Source organism: Calliphora vicina, chromosome 1, assembly GCF_958450345.1.
Source record: "Calliphora vicina chromosome 1, idCalVici1.1, whole genome shotgun sequence".
Classification (NCBI taxonomy): Eukaryota; Metazoa; Arthropoda; class Insecta; order Diptera; family Calliphoridae; genus Calliphora; species Calliphora vicina.
In genome coordinates, this window is record NC_088780.1 from 111,180,569 (window position 1) to 111,207,657 (window position 27,089).

Sequence of the window (27,089 nt, forward strand, 5' to 3'; positions counted from 1 at the left end):
TAAATATATAGATTTTGGACATTTACCCTATTGCCGGCATAGGTCGAAATATTCATATAAAATTAAACTTTTTTTAGTTTTATTAATAAGTTTATTTTTAAAAACGAATAATAATTACACTGTGCAACAACCAAAATCGGAATGAAGAAAATCGGGAAATATTTGGACCCGCTGTTATCAAAAAACTGGAGTCTGATGAATCACTAGGAAGTAATGGATCCAACAAAAGTTGCATAACATCTTTCGATAACGGTTCCACTTTTTTATAGCTTGCAGAAGAAGTTCTGGACAATGTGGATATAACACAGCGTTAAAACAAATATATTAATATTGACATAAAACGCTTTGCAAATGTTATATTTTTAATCTAAATAAAGCAATACCATAATTAAAAGGACTCATAATTTTATGTCAAATTTGGTATATGGGAATTTGTTTTTAGCAACTTGTAAGTAGTTAGAATTACATACATTTAATTTTTATATAATGTAATTACCAATAGCACTTCTTATATATAATCTTAAAAAAATAAGGAACAAATTTAGTACGAGATTTTACATCGTCCCAACGATAATAATTTCTTAAAAAAATTATATAAATTCACCTCGCACATTTTCGCAGCTAAAGTTTTCACCATATGTACCATAAGATAGCCTTGATATTGGTAAAAAAATTAGGACCGAAAATTCAAAAAGTAAAAAAAAAATTCTATAAGAATATGGCAATTAGTTATCACAAACAGCGGAAAATATATTTTTATTTTTCTGATTTTCCAAGCCTCATATTCCATCTACATAAAAAAAAGTAAAAATAACACTTAAAGAAAACCTTGTACTATCCTGCTTAATAACAACTTTGAAAACAATTCTTCATAAAAAAAATTTCTGAACAATTTTTTACATTTAAATAGTTGTCAATACCAAACCACTGAAGTTATTAATAAATATTAAATATTTTTAACTACATAAACAACTATAGATTGAAACTACATAACAATAAATCAAATATGCCAAAGTTTTTTTGAAAAACACAGCACTCAGTTGATGTTTATTCGAAAAGCGTCTCTGATAAATTCACTAACGACTGCAACCTCTGCCACTATTTATAACACTGCCATCTGCACTCTAGATTGTTCTTTAACTGTCTAGAGCTTTCCAATACATACGACATCTGTGGTGTACTTGCTACAATGTTCTTTAACTGAATATTCGAATTCGAATATACGGTCGCAGCAAACAGCGTTGCCAACTTACGATCAATTGTCAACTGAAAGCTTTTATTCAATGTTAATAATGCCCACAGATATGTCCGCTATTTTAAAGCATTATGTAACTTTAAATCAGCCGTTAAAATCGTTATATTTGAATTCAAGTACAATTTCGTAACAATATTTTGCTCCCTTATTATAACCTTCACCTTCGTGAGAAGGGTATATATAAGTTTGTCATTCCGTTTGTAATTTCCACAATATAATTTTCCAACCCTATAAAGTATATATATTCTGGATCCTTATAGATAGCGGAGTCGATTAATTCATGTCCGTCTGTCGTCTGTCTGTTGAAATCAATTTTCTGTAGACCCCAGATATCTTCGTGATCCAAATCTTCAATAATTCTGTGATTACGTTTAATGCTCCATTTAAACTAACCCTTTCTAACTCTTTTGTTATTTGTTTTTGGTTGCCAACACTTTACTGCAAATGGCGGCAAATTCAAATCTTGCATGATCAGTACAACAATAACTAAATGTTTACAAAGAAGAAAAAAACAAAACCTTAATTTAACTTTTAAAAATCGATAACGAGGTGTCACTTTTTTTCATTCCCCCACTGTGAGGTCTAATTTCATAAATTGAAATATCTACTTAAAGCCAAATATTTACACGCATACATATGTATGTGTGGTATATATGTGAAATGCCATTGCCACTAACTCTTAAAATTTGTGTACAACCATCAAGTCACCACAAATCAGTATACATAATTATATATCGTAATACAACATTTATGTACCAGCTTAGTTAGATAAACATTTGTGCAATTAGTTAGAAATTTGCAAATAATTATGGTAATGAACTTATAAAACCTTAATTAAGAAAGGAAAGTTGGTAGGTTGTATGTATGTATAACGAAATTAGGCAATAAATATACCATTGTTCAGATTTTTAAGAAATTCGAAACAAATCATTACTTTGTCATGTAACACACTTTTATATTTTTCATATTTAAAATTTTATAATTGAATAAACTACTACAACTTGTCTTCAGTTATTATCTTCCTCTGCGTTGACATTCTATTATATTATCACTTCCCAGCAGTCAATATATGCCTTATCACTTGACTGACTCTAATTTCTATATTTTGGAACATTTAACACGTATATGCTCTTTATAGTGTAGAGAGAAATTAATTGGTTGCTTTATACATCCCCTGTAGTGTTTATAAAAAACCGACTTTTTAAAAAACCGGTTTATCGGTTAACCGAGAATTGGGCTTTTTTAAGAAACCGGTTTTTCGGTTAACCAACATCGAAAAAACCGGTTAAACCGGTTAACCGTCATATATGTGTAAAAAACATCAAATTTACAATAAAGTATATACAGCTTTAAATTTTGTAATTTTTAGTAGTCAGGAATGGTTAATATTAAATAACTATAAATATACAAAAGTGCTAAGTCCATTTATTTTGTAAAAATTTCAAAATTATTATCTCAGACAAATGGAATTGAGTATAAATATGTTACTAAAGGTATTTATAGACGACAATACTGAGTGTTAACACTTTTCAAATTTAAAATATTATTGAAATCTTTCGGTATTTAAAGAAATCGTTTTGAAAAAACATTTATTGTTTACACGATATTATTATACATATTTTATTTCTTTGTTGATTAATATTTTTCTGCAAACTTTATTTTATTTTATATTTTCTTTACATTTTTGTTTGCCTTTTTTGTATTTATAAATACATACCCGATACATATGAAAATAAAAAGTTTTTGAATAGTTTTAAATAAATTTTGAATACCGACCGTAAATCAAAATAAATCATTCGTATTTTTTGAAAATCTAATACAAATTTTGTTTAGACGATGAAATTGTATTATGATACTTGAGTTTTTGACAAATATTAATACTCAGTATTGCCGTCTATAAATACCTTAAATATATAATACTTGTTTTAATTATTGGTTTATTCATTAAATTTCAACCAAAAAATGTAAATCACTTTTATAATTAAAAATTTCATAATTTTGAAATTAATTATCACCTCTACTTTCTGATATGATATGAATCATTAGTGAGATTTAGCCTAAACTTATAGAATTATGCGGAATTTAATTTTTAATATTTTCATTATGTGAAATTTATTCTGAAAAAGTTTTTAAGTAAACTCATCGTCCTCTACTATTCAGAATCATTGTAATTCTTAAAAATATTAATCTAAAGAGGTTTGTATTGTTAATCAGCACTTTAGGTTTCAAATCAGACCAATAATGTGTCTGATAATATTAAATAATATTAAAAATGCATAAAAACATGAGATTTATCAATTTTATTCTAAAATTTTAAAAACCGGTTAACCGAGTGATAAATCCGGATATACCGGTTAACCGAAAATAAACATTTTAAATTAACCGGTTCGTAAAAAACCCAGATTTCGAAGAAAAACCGGTTTTTCGGTTAACCGGTTTATAAACACTAATCCCCTGTAATCTTGCGTGAATTCAATTGGCACTTTAGTGTCTCTTAGTAAGTTATAGTGTAATCACTGTAAACGATCTATCTACATATGTCTATCTGTCCTTTTTAATCTGAAAAGCGCTTGATAAAAAGAAAAGCTCTGCTGAAAATTGCGAGAATCGGTCCCAGTCTACATACAATTTCTTCCCGGAATATGGATCTATTGTACCTAAATGTCTATATAACAGCAGTATCCATACAAAATTCGACAATCATAAGTTTATGTAATAAGAAATCACCAAACGAACTTTTGTTTCGATCGGTACATATATGCTCATAACCCCCATACATATTACGCTTCCTAAAATCACTTAAATACACATAAATATCTTAAAAATATCGTTATTAGGTTGAAATTTGACATAAATAATTCTATTGTAATATATGTATTTAGAAATCGCCATACTTAATTTTGTAATCGGATCGATAAATAATAATACTTAGCTCTCATATAAGGACCATTTCCGAAAAAACACATTAACCTATATAAATATCTTACAAATGTCGATTTCGAACGAAAAAACTCAAACTGCTAAATTTTGTGCATTTCCGTTCATATGTGAACAAAGCTTCTATATTAGGTCCACTTCCAGAAATTTCTTAAATATCCATAAATCTCTTATAAATATCATAATCAGTATTAATGGAAACGGGAATCGCTACATCTAATTTTATTAAGAATTGGTCCATATTTGGTCATATGTCCCATATAAGCACCACTATTGATAAAAAATTTAAAATAAATTTGTTTCAAGCTTGCATATCTTACTACTGTGTTCTGTGACTATCGATTCATAATTATACATAGCTCCTGTATAAGGACCACATCCAGAAAATACATTATCCTGTAGCAATGTGATATTTATACAGATATGTTCTAGTAAAAGACAATATAAAACTAATCTAATCGGTTGAACCAAATAAATGTTGTTTTATACAAAACGCACAACAAGTTGCCCGTATTATATTGGTGGTAGATATAATTATAGGATTCGGCACAGGATTGTCCCAATTTTATTTGTTTTTAATATTTCAATAAATTAGTTGATATGGATTATTATAAGATTTAGATTGTATAGAAAGTTTTCTGATTTTTTTGTCGACCGTAAGTTTTGAAATTTGTAAATTGTCCCTTAAAAATGACTTTGAAAATAATTTCACATTACACTAGTTATTTTACTTACGCCAAGTAATCTAGAGTCAGTCAATTGCATTTTATTAACCCTTTTTTACTTACTACAAATATCGTAAAGTGACACTTTACTGTCTCTTTGTGTATTTTTATACTCTGCTTAGTAGGGAGTGTATATTGGGTTAGGTCTGATGTTTGTAAACATGTACTTGTTTACTGTAACAATATATATGGTTGATACAATCATGTGAATCGTAAATTAACCATATTATGGTTACCACAATCATGTAAATAGTTACTGTGACTATAATATTGACAAAAAAACTTGTAACAATATTAAAATGGTTACTGTAAACATGCACAACTATATTTTTTTCTCTGCGTGGATGATAAAACTATTTTCTATAAAATGTGTAAAAGGTGTTTTTTATAGAGGCGTTACAATTTAAATTGTAATAAAACAGAGATTGACGTTTTTAATATCCATTTAATTGGCTATATAAGATAATATTAGATAATTTTATAATATTAATGTGGAAATATGATTTCGAGCTTGTAGCCGCCACTGCATGGCGTAATCTGGAGATGCAATTTTCATACACCCTGTCAAAATTTATCGGAGTCAAAAAATAATCATTTAAACTCATGTAATTATTAATAGTTATTAATAATTTAATGTATAAGTCTGTTAATACAAAGGAGACCTGCTGCTCCCTGATTGAAATATAAAAAATTTTAGATTTGAAGCTTTACTTTTCAAGGTATTTTGGGGCTTCAGAAAGCTCCCAAAATATTAGAAATCACGAAATTACCCGAAATTTGTACAAAAAATCGGTATTTATCAATCTCGTAAAATCGCGGAATTTGAGATTTGTTAATCCCGGGATAGAGATTTCAGAATTGGCATCCCTAGTGCATATGAAATACATTACCTACTTAAAGTTTAAATCAGCAATAAATATGTCAAAAGGAAACTTAATAAATATACTCACATGTTCACACACTCAACTGTCAAACTAGAAACCAACCACTCATGTTAATGCATTTTAATCTTGTAATTATGTATAATGACCAATATTATTGAAATTGTATGAAATGTTTGAATGACTGTTTGAATACTTAAGATATTAAATAGTACTTGAACATGTGTTTACTAAAACAATGTGTAGTTGTAAGTGTCTATCGTTAGCTGAAATGTTAGAGAGAGAGATAGAAAAAATAAAAATTAATATTTTGCATTTGTGTGCATATAAAAACCGATAAAATATCCAAAAGACGAAATTAGCAGGTTGTACTGCAATCTTTTACATATCGGTACTCCAATAGTTCAGTATATTCATAATCAAAAGATTTTGTCCTAATGACATATAACAAAATATATGATAATTTTACTATAACTATTTATTTTCAATTATATTATTAAACTAAATTCGTGGAAATTAGATTAGTAGATGCTTATAACACGTTATGAAATTATTCTTATGAATATGTACAATGCGGCAACTACGTTATAAAAACTATCTGCGACGCATTTTCCAACCTTTTATAATTGTTAGGTAATATCAAACTTTTAGAAACAAGCAATTAGTATTTACATATAAGGATCCAGCATATATACATATATTTGTTGGTTCTACGACCAATATTTCGATATGTTACAAACTGTATGACAAAATCCCAGATTACAGCAGCATATTTAACTAGTACGCAATGATATAATAAATGACCTACCAAAAAATTACAAAGAGATGGGAAATTAAGAATATCTGTTTAGTAGTTGAATTTGTATAGCAAAAACTGTAATAATTTCAATTAAATAAGTAGTATCCTTATGAAATACAAATGCTTAAATAATAAATATTTAGATATTGGAAATCAGATAAATTATTGTACGTAATCAAATCCCACGTGTTGGTATTTACTAAAACTTGCAAACTAATTAAACATTTAATATTAAGTACATACCACAGCTCCTAAACCACATACTTGTGTATATTCTAAAATACATTAGAATATGTATATCTTAGAATTCATAACCACTTACCACATACTCTTACATAAGTACATAGTATGTATACACTTCCCTTTTAAGACACTGTTTATTTTAACCTCTACAAAACAGATTGTACCTGTCTGATTAAGATGCCATTGAACACTCCATAGACTGGGTTATTCAAGGACACTTAGTAGGTAACACCAACATAACACTACATTGCTTCATATGTATAAGTATAAACTAGGGTATTCAATTAATCGGATTTCTGGTTTAATCGAGCAAATAATTAATCGAGGTTTAGATTTAATCGGTTAATAATCGGTTAATTAAAAATTATTCGATTAACCGAATAATTTATATTTTCATTTCAAATTGAAAATACAACAAAGAATTTTGTATACAAAAACATAAAAAATGGCAAATAAGGTATCTGAGATCATTTTTGTAAACATATCGCCTATTTGCTGCAACAACATCATTACTCAAAATCCGTGTTTATTGAACTGAGTAATACAAAATATGCGCTGTTCTATAATCTTTCATATAGTTTTATCAGTTTTCAAAAAAATAAATTATTTTTTGTGTGAGGGTGTTTTGTTGTTGTAAACATTGTAAAAATTCATGTTTTCTCGTATATTTCATAAGTAAAAATTTGGGTTAAATACAGGTTAGAAAGATATTAAAATCTCCTATTTAAATTTCTGAAATCGCATGATTTGTTGAAAATTTATTTAAGAAATAGTAAAATGTCATAAAATATTCAAAGATGTTTTTCTCGAAACGACTTTTTTTGAATTATGACGTTGTTGCAGCAAAGGAGCGATGTGTGAGTTTTTTATAGTTTTAGTGAGATATTCTGAAATAATCTTTTATAAAAAGAATATAATTTAAACGATTTTTTTCTTTAGATTTAATAAAACTTTCCTTGGAAAAAACTCTCTCGCTGATTGTATATTTTGGAGAAATCAAGAATATTCCTTTTTGGATTGTTTTAGATATTGATTAATTTAATAGTTTCGTTCTTTTATGATAAAAGACACATTTAAAAAAAAGTTTCGTCTATACATGTAAATACAAACAAAGTTTCAAATACATGTAAATTAAATATGTCAGTTGTTATACATACTCACTAAACATGTTTATTGGATGTTCAAAAAATATCTAATTTTAATTTGAAATTTGTATTTGAATTGAAATGAAAATTTAAATACAAAAAAAAATTTAAAGTGCAAAAAAAAGGAATTTCGGTTAATCGGTTAATCGACACAAATTAATCGGTTTATTTGTTATTTGAAAATCGGCAATTTCAAATTATTCGAACAGTTAACCGTCCAAAATTAATCGGTTAACCGAATAACGGTTAATCGATTGAATACCCTAGTATAAACACTTAATCTGTAGTAAACTTTTTGATAATAATAATGATGACATCTATAAGAAACGATATGAATAAACTGATCAAAATGCGAAAAACAGAGAAATGTATGAAAGTGTTCAAGCACAAATATATTTACATATATAATCATAAAGGTATGTAAATAATAAGGTATTCAATCGATTAACCGTTAATCGGTTAACCAATTAATTTTGGACGGTTAACTGTTCGAATAATTTGAAATTGCCGATTTTCAAATAACAAATAAACCGATTAATTTGTGTCGATTAACCGAAATTCCTTTTTTTGTATTTATTTTTCCGTTTCAATTCAAATACAAATTTCAAATTAAAATTAGATATTTTTGAACATCCAATAAACATGATTATTGGGTATGTATAACAACTGACATATTTAATTTACATGTATTTGAAACTTTGTTTGTATTTACATGTATAGACGAAAATTTTTTTTGAAATGAGTCTTTTGTCATAACTAAACGAAACTATGTATATAATTAATCCAAATCTAAAACAATCCAAAAAGGAATATTCTTTATCGTGCTTATGATTTCTCCAACATATATAATCAGCGAGAAAGTTTTTTTCCAAGAAAAGTTTTATTAAATCTAAAGAAAAAAATCGTTTAAATTATATTCTTTTTATTAAAGATTATTTCAGAAAATCTCACTAAAACCCTAAAAAACTCACACATCGCTCATTTGCTGCAACAACGTCATAATTCAAAAAATGTCTTTGAATATTTTATGACATTGTGCTATTTCTTAAATAAATTTTCAACAAATCATGCGATTACAGAAATATAAATAGTAGATGTTAATATATTTTTAATCTGTATTTAACCCAAATTTTTATTTATCAAATATACGAGAAACATGAATTTTAATTTTGATGTTTACAACAAAAAAACACTCTCACACAAAAAATAATTGACTTTTTTGAAAACTGATGAAACTATATGAAAGATTAGAACAGCGCATATTTTGTATTATTCAGTTCATAAAACACGGATTTTGTGTTATGACGTTGTTGCAGCATATAGGCGATATATTTACAAAAATGATCTCAAATACCTGTTTTTTATGTTTTTGTACACAAAATTCGTTGTTGTATTTTCAATTTAAAATGAAAATAGAAATTATTCGGTTATATACGCAATGAAATATAGATATAATAACGACATACATAACTAACTATAGATTTTGTAAAAGGAAAAGGATTTTTATTATTTTTAGGTTGGTGATGTTGTGTATTTTATTTATGAAAAGAATAATAAATTTGTTAACTTGAAGCTATTTACAATATGATTATATTAAAGGATTTTTACTTTCTGTTGCTTTATTTTTAATCAATTACAATCTTTTTCATATGTACACTAACTTAAATGAAATTATGGAAATTAAAATGCGTATTTAATTATAAGTTTTTAACAATAATCAAGAATTATTATAATTATGCAAAAAATTAAAAAAATCCTTTTTCTGAAATTAAGTCATAAAATATCAAAAATATCTACCTTAAATGCACAAAATGTTATAGATATTTTGTTTGCCAATATTTTTTCCCTAAAAGTCGAACGTAGTTGCTCACAGTACGACTTATATTTAAAAAAAAATAATAAGTTCTTTCGAAACATTGTTGTCCAAAATATCGAGCTAAATAAGGTTATATCGTACGTGACATAAAGCGGAAGTAATTTTGAGGCACATGCAGAAATATGCAAAAATTGCGAATCGTGAGAGGAGTTATGTTATCTTTTAATTTCTTACACTAAACCGTCATATTTAAATAAAAACAATCTTTGGATGATTTTATAATAAATAAAATCTAATATCGTACGTGTCAGATTTTTCTCTTATAGTAAAACAATATACATATATTCTGTAAATATATCATATAATATATATATTAGAGTGACAATCAGTTGTATGGAAAAAAATTTTTGTTAAAATTTTGAAGAGTGCCGGGTGGAATATTGTGACACTAGGCCTAAATGTTAAGTGCTGAAAATTTGAGCCAAATCGGGCAACGATTTCTGGACGCGCATCGAGGTCAAAGTTCAGATATATGCAAAATTTTACTGTTAATATGGAATAAATAGGTGAAACTCGTTAACTTTCTGCATTGTTTTCTAGAAATGTGTAGATTTATTTATATTAATGAATATTACATTAAAAAAAAAATGTTTGGAAATTAGCCCTGTATCTCCTTTGGTTCAAAATGACCTAAAAACTGTATTATCGCCAAAATTAGAGAAATACTTTTGCAATTGAATGTAAAAGAATCGAAATATGTACGTAATTATCGTTGTAATGAGATATAAATGACAAAATTTGATTAAAAAATTTCAAAGTTATTACAAATTCGCCAGACCATTAACGTGTTTCAGGCCAATTGAACAAAAAATTTAGAAAAAAAATTAAGATATTTCGAGAAAAATTAAAATAAAAGCTCATTTTTACTTAAAATATGTCCATATTTACTTGTATATGAGTTTTTGTCTTCGTAGGATATCGTTAACCTATTCGCAGGTAAGGCCAAAAAAAATATTTTTTTTTAACGGCTGTTTCAAAACTCCATTTTCAAATTTTTAAAAATTTTGTTAAACAAATTTCAGATTTTTTCGATCATCACATTGGGGTTTATTGAGATCAAAATAGGGAATAAAAATATGAAAAAATTATGTCAATACCTCTTACAGTTTTTCCGTACCTGCGATTTAAATTTTGCGTTTTTCAAGAAAAAATAATTTTTTGTCCATATTTAGGCGAATGAGTCCAATTTCCTTACTGTTATAAATTTTAAGTAAAACCTATTCATAATATTATAGTCCTTGTAATTTTAAATATGTTCTGAAAGTTTTACTAAAATCGGAAAACGATAACCTTTGAATCGTGAAGGTCAAAGGTCAAATTTTTCAATATTTGGAATTTTTCATGGAGAGATAGCGAAATGTTATATATTTCTGGGCCGATTTTCATGAAACTTGAGGAAAATATATATTGGTGTCTAGAATTTACAACAACAGTGCAAAAATGGATTTTATCCTTTAAGAGGACTTGGGGTCAAAATGGTTGTGTTTTTCGTGATTTTAAAAGTTGAGGGTAATTTGAACCCCAAGTGCTGCTAAGGGTTAATTTCCATTTTTGTGCTGTTATTTTAAATTCTGGACTTTATGTTATATTTTCCTTAAGTTGCATTAAAATCGGCCCAAAAATATGTAACATTTCGCTATCTTTTCATTAGAAATTCCAAATATTGAAAAATTTGACCTTTGACCTTCACGATTCAAAGGTAATCGTTTTCCGATTTTAGTAAAACTTTCAGAACATATTTAAAATTATAAGGACTATAATATTATGAATAGGTTTTACTTAAAATTTATAACAGTAAGGAAATTGGACTCATTCGCCTAAATATGGACAAAAAATTAGTTTTTCTTGAAAAACGCAAAATTTCAATCGCAGGTACGGAAAAACTGTAAGAGGTATTGACATAATTTTTTCATATTTTTATTCCCTATTTTAATCTCAATAAACCCCAATGTGATGATCGAAAAAATCTGAAATTTGTTTAACAAAATTTTTAAAAATTTTAAAATGGAGTTTTGAAACAGCCGTTAAAAAAAATTATTTTTTTTGGCCATACCTGCGAATAGGTTAACGGTATCCTACGAAGACAAAAACTCATATACAAGTAAATATGGACATATTTTAAGTAAAAATGAGATTTTAATTTAATTTTTATCGAAATATCTTAATTTTTTTCCTAAATTTTTTGTTCAATTGGCCTGAAACACGTTAATGGTCTGGCGAATTTGTAATAACTTTAAAATTTTTTAATCAAATTTTGTCATTTATATCTCATTACAACGATAATTACGTACATATTTCGATTCTTTTGCATTCAATTGCAAAAGTATTTATTTAGTAGCAAAATTTTTTCAAAAACTGAAAAATTTGCATTTTTCTCTAATTTTGGCGATAATACAGTTTTTGGGTAATTTTGAACCAAAGGAGATACAGGGTTAATTTCCAAAAATTTTTTTTAATGTAATATTCATTAATATAAATAAATCTACACATTTCTAGAAAACAATGCAGAAAGTTAACGAGTTTCACCTATTTATTCCATATTAACAGTAAAATTTTGCATATATCTGAACTTTGACCTCGATGCGCGTCCAGAAATCGTTGCCAGATTTGGCTCAAATTTTCAGCACTTAACATTTAGGCCTAGTGTCACAATATTCCACCCGGCACTCTTTGAAATCTAAAAAAAAAAAATCGGCTGTCACTCTAATATATATGTATGTATACAAAAATATATATTCGGTTTCAAAAAACAAGATGATAACAGCACAATGGTTTTTGTTTTTCAGTGTTGGTCGTCATTTTCGTGGAGTTACCCAAATGTCTATCTTAAAAGATATATAATAACGAGAAAAACCAGAAAAAATTATGTTAAATGACAGTTAAACCGAAAGATATATAGATTTTGATAGAAAATTTAAGTGAAAATCTATGTAAAAATTAGGGTCGGTCGATTTAGCAATCGATATTGTGCCATCGAATTTTCGATAGCTTTTGGCATGAGAGAAAAAAATTTCCATTTTTAACAAATTTATATTTATATTATGGTTTATTATTTAAATAATGTTGTACAAAATTTAGAGATATTTTTTTTATAAAAAAATATGAACTTATGCCTCAAATTTATTTGAAGTTTGCTGATCATTCTTCGAAATACCACAGGTTTCATTCTGAATAGAGAAAATCTTTACAAAATGGAAGATATCTTTTTTGACATATCCTTTGTTCAATGACAATTTTTCTGTTCAAAAGAAAATAATTTTAGGAAAACATATTGTATAAAATTGAATAAGCAGTTAAAAAATTATATAAGTACAATTTGAATTGAGTGATTTTATACAATTCTTATATAATATTTGAACTTTGAACCTCTATAAAATTTATTTTGTCATAATATAAATTGTATATATCACACCGATCGTGATACGATGCTCTCATATCACGACTTTTATTAAAAACATGAGGAAAATGAATTTAAAATTACGCAAAATGTTTAAAAAAAATGCAAAGAACTTTTGGATGCTAAAAACAGTGAAAAAAAACTATGAAAACAGATATCAACTGAATTTTTTTAACTTTAAATTATCACAAATTTAAGAGGTTAGTAAGGTAAAATTTCACACTCACATGTTTTTTATGGTCTACCGAACATTTTTGTTTCTCGAAACACAGAAAAAATCCTCATATACAAATATTTCAAATAGTACTTCAGTGCAAACATATCCTTATGACTAGGGAAACCGGAAATATGCTCTAAAAAAACAAACTTTTACATAATTTTTAACCAAAAAATACACTTTTATTTAAAAAAATCAATACAATTCATTTCTAAAAAGGTAAAGGAACATAAAATAAACAAAAATAACATGAACTAAAACAAGTATAACAAAAAACAAGTAAGAGTGCTATATTCGGCTATGCCGAATCTTATATACCCTTCACCTTTGTTGTGGATGCATTATTATTTTTTATAATTAGTATATAGGTATGTATGTACATTGCCCACTTTCAGCGTACAGCATCCTAAATTTATCAAGAACACAAAAAACAACAACAACGCCAAACGAAACAAAACACCAAAAGAAAAAACAAAATACGCAAGCCAATGAAACCAACACACGTCCAAACATACGTTTAATTGTATAAAAAACAACAACGCCAAAAGAAACAAAACACACATACGATTTGTTGCTTTTTTGTCAAAAAAACCAACACACAACCAAACAAACGTTTAGTTGTATAAAAAACAACAACAACGCCAAAAGAAACAAAACACAAAAAAAAACAAAATACGCAAAGCATGCACAACCAAGCATACGTTTTGTTGCTTTTTTGTAAAAAAAACCAACACACAACCAAACAAACGTTTAGTTGTATAAAAAACAACAACAATGCCAAAAGAAACAAAACACAAAAAAAAAACAAAATACACAAAACTTGCACATCCAAACATACGTTTTGTTGTTTTTTTGTCAAAGCATGCAATACATGTGTTTTTTGATGAAATTTTCAGAGGTTGTCTCGGATTTTTGCTCATATCTCCGTTATTTATGGACGGATTTTGCTGATTTTAAATAGCAAAATTCTCGAAAGTATGTCTGACAGAATTGTTGAAGATTTGGATCCCGTAGATATCTGGGGCCTTCAGAAAATTGATTTCAACAGACAGACAGACAGACGGACATGGCTTAATCGACTCCGCTATCTATAAGGATCCAGAATATATATACTTTATAGGGTCGGAAATGAAAAATGTAGAAATTACAAACGGAATGACAAACTTATATATACCCTTCTCACGAAGCTGAAGGGTATAATAAATACAACATAAAAACTATAGGAACTTAGGCTATGAAAAGGCCTCGAGAGGTATTTTGATGATATTTTATGTAAATATAAAGTCACTTCTTCAATTAAGGTTATAATTACAAAATATTGACTTAAATTTTCAAATAAAAATCGTTGTCTATTGGATCTGAAAACATTTTTATACATAGAAAATGTTCTTTCGACATCAACTGATGTTATAGGAGCAAATTTAAAAGACGATATTTCTTTAACACTTAGAACGGTTAAGTTTGAATTAGAACTAAAATTTGATATTTAGATGGCGCTATTATTAAAATAGTGCTTATTTTATGTTAAAACAAGTAAGAGAGCTGTATTCGGCTGTGCCGAATCTTATATTCCCTTCGCCAAATTATACTTCAAAATAAAAAATTTAAATATTTTTATGTGAACAAACATTTTTTTTCAGTTTTTTAATTTTTTGGAAAAAAAATGTTCGGATTGTTTTTTAAATTTTTTTTATTTTTTTTTTGGTGAAAAGCCATCTATTTTTTTGGAATTTTAAACAAAGGAAGTAAAAACTTGTAACACAACAGCGAAAAATAAGTAAGACAAAATGTGTTTTTGATAAAGTCAAAATATGCTATTAAACAGTAAAATATGCTCTAAAAACGCAAAAATATGAGATAAATAGCTCTTAAAACAAATATATGCAAAAATATGCATTTAAGGGTAAAATATGCAAAAATATGCACTAACAAATCGATGCCAAAATTCTTAAATAGTTCTGAAACGTGTAAATATCTTATCCATATGCTCATTAGACTCACCAGAAAAAACATGCATTTGCATATTTTGGTTTCCCTGCTTATGACACATTTCATGCATTCTTGTCTGACATTGTGTGTGTCTGCTAGATAAATATGTACATTGTACATATTTGTATGCTTTTAGAATGCAATTTAAAATTACTTTAGCAATCACTCACTACCACTCATTTTCACACAAACATTTTAAACATTTTTTTTAAATTGCTAATAAATCTAGATGTCTGTAACATGCAAAGCCTAACACTTCACAATACAATACAATATGAGTTAGTTTGTGAATGCACACATGTACATTAAACCATGTCGTGCCAACAAAAATCGCACTTCCAGTTACCCCCTTAAAATGAAGATAAGTTAATTTTAGAAAACCATTTCTGGTTTTCCAGGATTTCTTACCATTGATTAGTTACAGCAAAGGATCAATTTCCTTTTTTGGTTTTAAGTTCAAAAATACATATTATATTAAAATGGGCCTTTCTAGCATTTGGGAAATTCTACCGCCTAATGAATTAAACTTAATTTTTAGTTGGTGTTCGGAATAACTTTTTTTTCATGAACCTGTTTAATTTAAATCCTTTATATGTTTCGTTTTTGTGGCCACTTTAACACTGGAATATAGTTTTTGTTTTTAGTTTTCTATTTTATATCTCTAGATAATAGTTTTGGTTTTTATGGCTGCAGTTAATTTTTCAAAGTTGTTTAAGTAGTTTTACAAATGCTGGCACAGACAATAGCACTTATTTGGAGTTTTAATGTACTAGCTTAGGGAACAAAATATGTATAGTGCTAAGTCCAGACGAAGTTTTTATATATTTTGGTTCAATATTTTTCACTGGTTCAAGCTTAGCTCATCAATATGTCGATATGTTACAAAAAAGTATTCAAATCCTGGGCCAACACAACACAATTTTAAATCTTCTGTTGACGTGATTTACCTTGTAAATAAACTTTCCATCATACGTTGATATTAGAGTTTTTCTTTTCCCGCACTTTTTCATTTCCCGGGAAATCGGAATTCATTTTGAAATTTCGGGATCCCGGAAATTCCCGCCTAGAACAAATTATTCAATTTTAAGAATGTAGACTTCGTTAAAAATCTAGAAAAATTCTTCGATTTTGGATACAAATAAAAAATCCAATAAAAAATTAATATAAAGAGAAAAACTGACTAGATTTCTTCTATTTCCATTAGATTTTCTACCTTCTTTAGATTTCAATTAATTCAGTTAATTCGCAAAAAAATAAATATTTTATTCCAAAATTTTTAGTTTAAATCTTTGTGTGAAAGCAGGATACTAAAATAATTCCACTTACGATCGGAATATAATTCTGTGGCAGCCGTGACCATTCACGTGTTTTTGGAATATTTTGAATAATGAACTTGTTATTGGTCTTGTATTTTTCTTCTTTTAGAGAAAGTCAAGTTCAAAAAATATAAGCGTTTGACGATCGTATAAATTCTCGTTTTTTCGTCCTGTAAATTGACCTTCAAGATAGTCCACATTAACACCCCTGGATTTATGTCTGTATATATAAAACAGTCTATTACCACCGATAAACCAGATACGTTTGACTTGAAAGACAAAATTCACTTTATATACGTTGTAGAAGACGAGCAAAATCCGACGTCCTAAAGAGGTATAGAAAAAAAGAGGGCAACTTCTAAACCCTTAGTTCGATTTGAGTGACATGCTCAAAAAAGAAATGCTGTCGTGCTGAGTTTAAATTTTGATTTTTTACCGCGGAGATTCTATATATGTAATTTTTTCTGAAATTGGACCACAGACGAAGAAATAGGATCGTTTTAAAAATTGAACATACCCGAGGTGTTCTACTTTGGGGAATACTGGTCACACCCCTTGACTTCTAAACCGGACTATGGGTTTAGAAATTACAGATTTATTTCCCTCTTTTTTTCTATACCACTGTGCGTCCGTCTTTTAGAAGCAATTAAAAAGTGAAAACCGAAATTTGTCACAAATAGTTATAACTAATAGCTAACCCATGTGTGCAAAAATAGACCGAATCGGTAAAAGATTTTGGATGAAAATATATAAAAAGCTTTGTTTGGACTTAACACTATACGTATTTTGATCGCAATATCTTTTAAATGCATAAATCTAGCAATGTGAAATTTAACACTGATAGCACTGTGCATCAAATTTCGGGTCATTAAATCTTTCCCGAATGGGAAGTGATAGTAGAACATCAGTAGACCAAAACCCCCAAAGGGTTTTAAAAAGTTAGCTCGTATTTTAAAGTTATGCGCCGTTAAAGTTCAGCTTTTTTGAGTAAACATTTTTCATATATATTTAATTTGTGGTGTGAAATGGCCACAAACGTAACAAAAATTGTTTATATTGCAAGACATTTCACAAACTTTATTAAATTAAAAATATTTTTTTAGTAATTAACTTTATTTAAAAACTTCTTTTCTACGTAACTACGATTTGATTTCAAAAAATTAAAACATTTTAATACTTTGTTCAGCAGTAGTGCTGTAACATTCTACTACTTTTGATTACTCAATACTACTCAACACTTTTCGTTTGGGTATTCAATACTATTCGATACTTTTAACGGATTTTTTTAAATTTAAAAACGATATATTTTTCTGCTTTTCGGTAATGTATTAGCAGACATCACTCCTTTTTAGAAACATTTTAGGTTTACAAGATTATATCAATAAATATTTTGAACTTTTTAACTATTATTCCAGTTTTCTTAAATATTTTATTCTGATTTGAAAATTGTTTACGCTAAGAGTTGCATTTCTAATATTGATTTGAGTTGTATTTATAGTAGAGATGCATTTTTTGCACCATAACCGTTAAATTTAAATAAATTAAATTGTAAAAATACAAGTCTAAAAGTATTGAGTAACTACTTTTGAGTATTGAGTACTCAAACAATATGGCAAATACTCGATACACGATACCCACTACTCAATACTTTTACAGCAATATTCAGCAATTCTCCAAAAATTGGTAATTGCGTATCTAAGTACCAAAAACTATAAAAATAAAAAAAAAATCTGCAAAAAGTGTTAAAATTAATGAATTTTAAGTATATTAGGACTAGAACATTCAACTAAAATTACTTTATATAAATATTGACTTACTTCAATAGATTATTCATAAAATATATATGAAAAATTTTTACTCAAAAAAGCTGAACTTTAAAGGCGAATAACTTTGGGGGTTTTGGTATACTAATTATCTACTTTCATTTCCCGTTGGTCTCATTCGGGAAAGATTTTCTTTTTGCACAGTGTAGTTTCTGGTAATATAAAATTAATAAAATCGGGTGAACCCGATTAATGTTTTAATACAAAGACCATATGAGGAGCCGCAGAACAAAAGGTAATTTTTCGAATTTTTTACTAATTGATTCTAGAAAAATCAATTTCCCAAAATTTTTAAATTTTCAAAAAAGTACCTCATATTATATTGGTGGTGGATTTATTGGCACATCCGAATATAACACTCTTACTTGTCTGTATTCATACTGGATTCGAACATCGAATGGCAATAATTTATTCATTAAACCAAAAAAATGCTTTCACTGCTTACGAAATTTGTACCAAATGTTACTATTTCTAACACAAGCTACTGTAGAATGAACTAGTTCTAGAACTGTGTGTTTGTTTTTAAGAATGTGTGATTGCTGCTGTAAAAATTTTGAACAACAAACAGTGATTCAGATTTTTTTTTGGAGTTATTTATAAATTTTTGTTAGGAACTATTTTGTGATGTCATTAATACCGAGAAAATATATATAGTTAGCATTGCTGTGAGTGAGATAGCATGTTTATCTGCTATATTAGAAGTTGTAATTTCAATTCTAGATTTTCTCTTTTAATTATGTTACAATCTTATTTACAAATGTATTAAAACTTTAAAAACACATAAATTATTTAGTTTTATTTAAGTACTACTTATTTAAGCTCCAACACCTTTACTAGTTTACTTTCTACAATCATAATATTTCGAAACAAAAAATGTTTTTATTCAACTTAAATTAATGGTTTTATTTGTTGAGTGTAATTGTTAAAGTTTTTGATATAAATTTAATTTATTTGTTCAGTACTTAAACCAGCCAATGAATTATTATATTTCATTACATTACATTTTCAGATGGTGTTTTTTCGTTATTGGCTGTCTGTTGAGCAACTGTAATAAAAATAAAACAACAAAAAATTCAACACCATAAGGAAGGCTTTTAGCGCAATTTAACGATGATGTATAAGAAAATCAGTTAAAAACAAAATACTTGGCAACCAGCTAAATAAACCATACAACCAACCAACCCAAATTTAACTGAAACCGAACCAAACTCAACTTTATAGAACTTAACTCAACACAAGTAAACTGAACTGAGTACAGTACAGTACAGCTGAAAAAAACAGTGTATTAAACTTAATATCAGAGTATAAGGAAAATCTACCAACAGAGGATGAGGAAGAGTTTTCAATAAAAACAAGTGATTGTTTGCTAAAAATGAAGACAAACAAAATGACAGAAACAAAAACAAAATAACAAAATCTAGAAAAGTAAACACACAAAGAAACACAATATTTATTTATTTGTTAAGAATATAATGAAGTAAAACAAAAACAAAAAACAGCAATAACATTAACAAAAAACCGGGAGCGAAAAGATTTACATTTACAAAGGCTAAAAGCAACTTAACAATGATGTACGAAAGTCGAAATGTTGCAAATTTGTTTATGAGCACAAAATCCCATGGAAATTACTGGAAACATTTGCTACAACAATAGAATACAACAGTCATCAATTACAAAGCCACAGGTAATAGTATAATGTAATCACAACAAATATTGATACAACCTCTACCTACCACACCACCAACTAAGTAACACAACTGTAAACAGACGACATAAACTGCGAGAAGAACACAGTAAAAGGACGGACATTCACTTGTACACAAATTTTGCTGCTAAAACGAAGAAAATAAAACCACAACGTTTTTGGTTTATTTATTTAATTATTGTAACGAAAGAAGCTCTCTCTCTCTCGCCCTCTCTGTGGTAAAGGACAATCTCAGGTTGTTATGGTTATTTTTGATTGATGATGGCTAAACTTTATGAAGGTTGATTGTTTATTTTTATAGAACATTACATTGTTTGTTGCTACAAAAACATTAATTTTGCGTAAATGTCTATGAACGAAACAAGTGGCAGCAGAAGTGGAAGAAGAGCTGGTCTCCTCAACATATCGTTGTACTATTGCTGGTACATAGAACACAATGACAGATGTGTCAACGGCACAAACAAACGCACTAGCAAGTGCTAAATCAATAAAAAACAACAATGAAACATGTCAATCAATAGCGGATACAACGTCAGCGCCAGCAGCAACAACAATAACTACAACACCTACGCTAACAAATGGTTCTACAGTAAAAATCAATAATATACAAATACCAACAATAACAACAGACGAACAACATTTGGCTACAACAACAACAATAATCAAAATGTCTACTGTCGGTATTAAAAGTCCAACACCAACAACCCAATCACCGGCCACAACACCCAGTCAAACATTAGTTTCTTATGACACCAACACCACCGCCTGCTCCACCACCTTAATCACAACAGCGAATCAATCTAATCAACTCATTACAAAGCCCGCCTTACAAACCGATAGAGATTCCGTATCACCGGAAACCATTCTTACTACATCCTCATCAGCATCATCACCATCAAGAACTTGTGGTGGTAGCAGCAACAACATGGTGGGTAATGCTGCAACAGCGTTAAATTCACCCGTCCACTGTTCGAGTCCCTCTATCAAAAGTGTGACAAAACAGCAACGTGAAGCTACACCGCAAGATGTTGATGAAGTGGCTCGCTTGTTTGAGGAGAAACCCGAAGCATTTGAAAAGTGGTTAATGGAGCGTGCTCCACCCGAAGCATTGGCTCGACTGCATGAATTTATCGAGAGTCGCAAGACGCCGTTGAAAAGGCCTTCGGTTACATCAGATCTTTTTCAACAGTGGTTGTCTTCATCGCCAATTCAGGTGAGTTGTAAAATCATTACTACAATTACTAAAAAAAATTAATCCGGTCAAGTTATAATCCGCTCAAGGTATGTGTCATATTTATATGAATTGTATTTTTTTAATTACGCATTAATCTGTGGTGATGCAATCTGGAAGGTATCTTTGGTAGACTTATTCATCAATCCATTTTCTGTTAACTATTGCAATTTTTATACCCTATACCACCATAGTGGGGTGGGTATATTAGGTTTGTAACTCCGAAAAAGATTAGTACAATATTATCTTAAAGTATACCGATTGACGCAGAATAACCTTCTCTGTCGTTTTAAAAATGTCCTTGCGTCTGGCTGGCTGTCCATGTGGCTTTGTGGGCAAATACATTCAAGATATTGTGATACTTTCTTTTCGGCCCAAGGATGAAGCCTATTGAAAATAGTTGAAATCAGTCCATAATTCCACCTAGCACCATACAAATGTCCTCCCGAAATAGGACGTTTTAGTCATAAATGTCAACACAAATTTCTTCACTTTCTTATATGAAAGAAAATCGTATTTAATATTTTTTTACGGATCAATCCATAATTAACCATATCTCCCATAAAAGTCCCACTAACGAAAATCACTTTAAGGGGCATAAATCTCTGTGAAAATGTTGTTTTCAACATAAAATTCTACAGAAACAAGTTTCATATAAAAATACATCACATGACCTAATTTCATGACAATCGGTCCATAATTGGTCAAAGCTCAATAAAAGTACCACTTCCGAAAATAACTCTCAAAAAAATCTCTGTGAAAATATAGTTTTCAACATAAAATTCAACAGAAATAAGTTTCATATAAAAACACATCACATAACCTAATTTGATGACAATAAGTCCATAATTGGTCAAAGCCCACTTTCGAAAATGACTCACAAAAAAAATTATTCAAATTTTAAAAGAAAAATTATTTGCGCATTGAAAATCTAAAAAAAAATATATAAAGGTCATCCTAATGTAGATGATTGAACTGCGATTACTGCACCATTTCAGAAATTTCCAATTGTAGGCACGGTCTGGACTATAAAGCGGAAGAGACAAAACTTTTCAACCACTGCATTCTAAATATGTACTTGTTAACAGGTATTCCAACATTTGGCCGAGCGTTGTCATGATGGATTATTATGGTTTCATCTCTGTCCGCATATTCTGGGCGTTTTTCGACCAATTCTCGCTTCAAACGAATCTGTTGCGTTAGATACTGGTTCCCTGTGATAGGTTCCTTTTGCTCCCACCAAATATAGAGAATTAGATATTTGACTTTGGTGTCGATTCGGTTGGTTAACCGGGCTCAACGAAAATACTGATTCGGTGCAAAAATTATTTTCTTATATAGCGACATGCAAAATCGTATTTCAAGGTCTCTCGGCTTCAATTCGTATGGTACCCAATTTCCATGCTTTTGGATGAATCTTGCTGCTCCCAAACGTTTTGAAATTGCTACTTGTGTAACTGTCAATGATTTTGCAAGCTCATGTTGTGTTTTACAATTTACAATCTTCATGTAGTAATGCCCTCAATTCTTGGTCTTCAAACTTTTTTTTGAAGACCATGCCGATGGAACACATTCACCATAAGCTTTGGTGAGCAATCGGTATGCTTCAGCGGCACTTTCAAATTAAAGAAGTAAAGCAAGACTTCCCGCATCTCAGGCTTTGTTGGCAAAAAATTAGACATTTTCGATACAATATAATGTTCAATAACTAAGTGAAAATAAATGACAGAAAAAAAACCGAAGTATAACTGGAAACTTCGAAAATTTCAATTCGAAATTTCTGAAATACAATTCGAAACTCTAAGGCAGAGTTTATTTTGTTCACAGTGTCTATAGTGATAGACATAATTTTTTCTTGGATGGATCCATCTGAAAGTGGCCAACAGTTGGATTTAACATCTCCGATTACACTGTTCAACAGCAAAAAAAAGCCTTGACTAACCACTATATACATTTGATTTGTAGACATGATAACTAAGTACAAAAATGGTAAAATTATTCAATTCTATGAACAGATTTTTTCTTAAAAAATTTTTAAGTAAAATTATAAATTTTGTTAGACGTTTCTCCACATAATTAATGATATCTAAAAAAGGGTCAGTCCGATGTTATTAAAATTAACTTAGAAAAGTTGAGATTTACATAACCTTTAATCCGGCAGAAATTTATTTTCACATAACCACTAACCGTTTTTGAGTAATCATTAATTATATGGAGAAACGTCTAACTCCAAAAAAATTCACAATTTTACTTAAAAAAAATTTTAAAAAGAACCTCTCCATAGAATTTAAAATTTGGACCATTTCGAGTAATATCAATACTTGAAAAGAATTTTGCAATAACTTGTAATTCTTAATTCGTAATTTCCTCCTTACTTATGATGGTGTAGGTTACAAATATATACTCTACCAAAATCCATTCTAACAAAAATAAAACAAACATCAAATGTTTGGCTTACTTATCATTAGCTGATAAAGAAAGAAATTATTTTTTTTAAATATTTTTAAACAGTTTTATTTGGTTTCCTTTCTTAAAATACAGCTGCCATTTTTACTGTATTTATTAAGTGACAAAACAGTTCTTTAATCTTAATTTAAACTTGTGCTTGACATTGAGAAATTAATTAAACAAAAATGTATTAACCAAAAATATAAAGTTTAAAACAATACCAAAAAAAAACTTATACAAATTTATATTGTTTATTTGGCTGTTGACTTAAGAATTTTAAGTGGGTGTGTTAATAATTTTGTTTATTCAATAAACAAAAAATGTTCACATTCAGATCAGATAAATTTAGGGGTTTGAAGTTAATTGATACCTAAAAGTCGGTTACAAAGACGCAGTACAATTTTCTATATATACTTAGTAGATAATTCATTCTCTGGAAATGTATTTGCTACAAAGGGAAGTCCAATGCCCAGTACTGACTGCAGATTACTTGACATAAGTAAAATAATAAAAAACAAAATTAATAATCCATTTAAACCAAAATAAAAACTAATTGGTTTGTGTAGAATATGGTGCTTCCTTTAAATTTAAAATTAATCTATTCAGCTTTATGTGGAATTGACTAAAATCGAAAAATATGACGCCGTCTATCGTAAAAAACAAAACTTTTTAAATTTCTAAAATGCTCCGAAAATATATTTTAAATATTCTAAAACCTTTAAAACATTAGCTCACTTGCATCAAAGTGTGCTTAAGTGGGTAGCTATTATTTTGCACTCCCAAGATCTAAACCAAATGCTGACATTTTCAGCCAAAACCGATAACGTTTAGGTCAAACAATTAAAAAAATATTTTAAAGAGTTATTCTTTGTTTAAGTTAATTAAACTTTATATTTCAAATGTTCTCCAAAGAAAATAATTTAAGAAAAATCCTTTTTATCATTTGAAAAATTCCTGATCACAAAAACTATATATTTTTGGAATTTGGAGCTCAAGTTTTCAATTCCATACCAACTTTTATATTCTAAATTTACATCAAAATATTGCTACATGTACTCTTGTTATCTATTACATTTTATTACCTCATTGAAAAACATTAGCCTCTAAAATATTTAATGTAATTGTACACCATGACAAAACGCTAAACCAAAAATGTTTCCAAAGGAAAACTAGAATGAAAAAAATTCAACCCAGCAGCAGCAGTCAACAACAATTAAAACTAAAAGCCAAATTACATAACAAAGCTTGTTGCAATGCAATACATGTTGTTAAAATAAAATGCCACCAAACAAAAAAAAGATTCAAAACTAAAAATATAAAAGAAATATAAAGTTTTTTGTTTCTTTAAAATCCTTTAGTACCACTACTACGTGCCATATGTAGCATTAGTACTAACAGAACTGCCCCGCTACTACTGCAACAACTATTACCGCTACAACAACAAATTGTGTGTAACAATAAACTTTTTACGTGATTTTCATTTAATCCTTCGTAACAAGTTTTTTTTTTTGTTTTTTTAGTCTATGTACTACATGTTGTATAATGAATATGACACTTATACATGTTGACGTTGCAACATACAAACATTCGCACATGTAACATATTACTACATACATACTTACATATATTCATTCATCGCCTTTCCGGCTCTTAAAAGCAACCTCAAGTTGAACAACAATTTTGGTTGTTCATTTAATTTATACTTTGTTAAACTGTCGAAAGTTATTATTTTTAGTTTTCTTTGGAAATTTGTTTCTTTATTTCTATTTTTTTTATTCTTTATTTTTTTGTGGCAAAAACATTTTTACTTTATGGCTGCTTTCACAATTGTCTGTGTTAGAGGAAATTTGGTTAAGAAAGTTCAAAATATGTACAAAGACTAGGGTGGCCCTTATTTTGCACTTTTGGATGCTAAAATTATTCTTCGCCAAACAAATGCTCGAAAATTTTAACAAAATTTGATAACGTTTAGAGTTTGCACATTTTAATTGAAGTTTCGAACTTTGCAAAAAAAAAAAAAATAACAAAAAAAAAGGTTTTTTGTATTTTATATATCCATAAATATTTAAATATTCATATAACCTAATAGAACTTGATACTAAAGAAAACACAAAATTTCATGCATATCTCAAATTTAACATTTTCAACAAATTTTTTTAACGAAATTACAAAAAAATTTTCGATTCTAAATGATTACACGGTGCTACAGTGCAAAAAAAACTTGGAAAACGACCCACAGTGGTTTAGATTTTTTTTTTTGGAAATAATTCGGTATCTCGGGAACTATTGGAGATAGTTTCAAAGTTGGTCGCCTCGGGTTTTAATTTTTTTAAAAAAATCGCCAAAAATCAATTTTTAATCCGAATGTGCAGACATTTTAAATATAAATAGTCATTGAGAACATCTACAAAAAATATGCACATACAGTGGTGGCCAGGAATTTAAGACAAAAATTGTTTGCTAAATTCCACGTGATTGTCAATTATTTTTTCAAATATTTCCACAAATATGTATGCATGAGGACTGTTTTAACACACAAGTGTGTTTTATTCGACTGTGTCAATTCATACATATTCACCACGAACACATAAAATTTTTCTACAACTTGACCAAAATTTTTTTTTTTTTAAATAAACATATTTTCTCACATTTATATCATTATATTTTTATTATTATAAAATATTCGGACCAAATTTCGTATTTTTAGTTCCATTAGTTTCGGTCATATCATGTTATTAACAGCGGATGTTCGCTGAGGTGGGTCAACGTATTTCCACATATCTTTGTCCATATATGTTTTACCGATTTTTCAAAAACATTTTTCAGAAACTAGAAACATTAATAATAAATTTCATACCCTTAGAGGTCCTTTTATTTTGGCTCTATCGCACTTAAAATTCAGTTGATGAAAAAAATTCAAGTATTTGTCTTAAATTGGTGGCCACCACTGTATGTAGGTTATCTCTATTAGTTGAAGAGATATTCAGGTTTATTGAATTATTTTTTTAATTTCGTTCGATCTTTTTATGGTTTTTTAGATATGGCGGGCCTACGGAGGGTCTAAATTTATTTTTAAAATATCAGCTATATTAGCGATAAAAT

The 27,089-nt window shown here is 28.4% G+C and overlaps 1 protein-coding gene across 1 annotated transcript in view; it reads left to right on the forward strand.

Annotated features, from left to right (window-relative positions):
• Pde6 (phosphodiesterase 6) overlaps positions 1-27,089 on the forward strand; it is a 222,755-nt gene that overhangs the window by 152,574 nt on the left and 43,092 nt on the right. The window contains exon 4 of the mRNA XM_065515522.1: positions 19,613-21,521. Within this exon, the coding sequence (XP_065371594.1) occupies positions 20,745-21,521 (777 nt within the window). The 5' untranslated portion in view covers positions 19,613-20,744. The remainder of the gene's footprint in view (positions 1-19,612; positions 21,522-27,089) is intronic.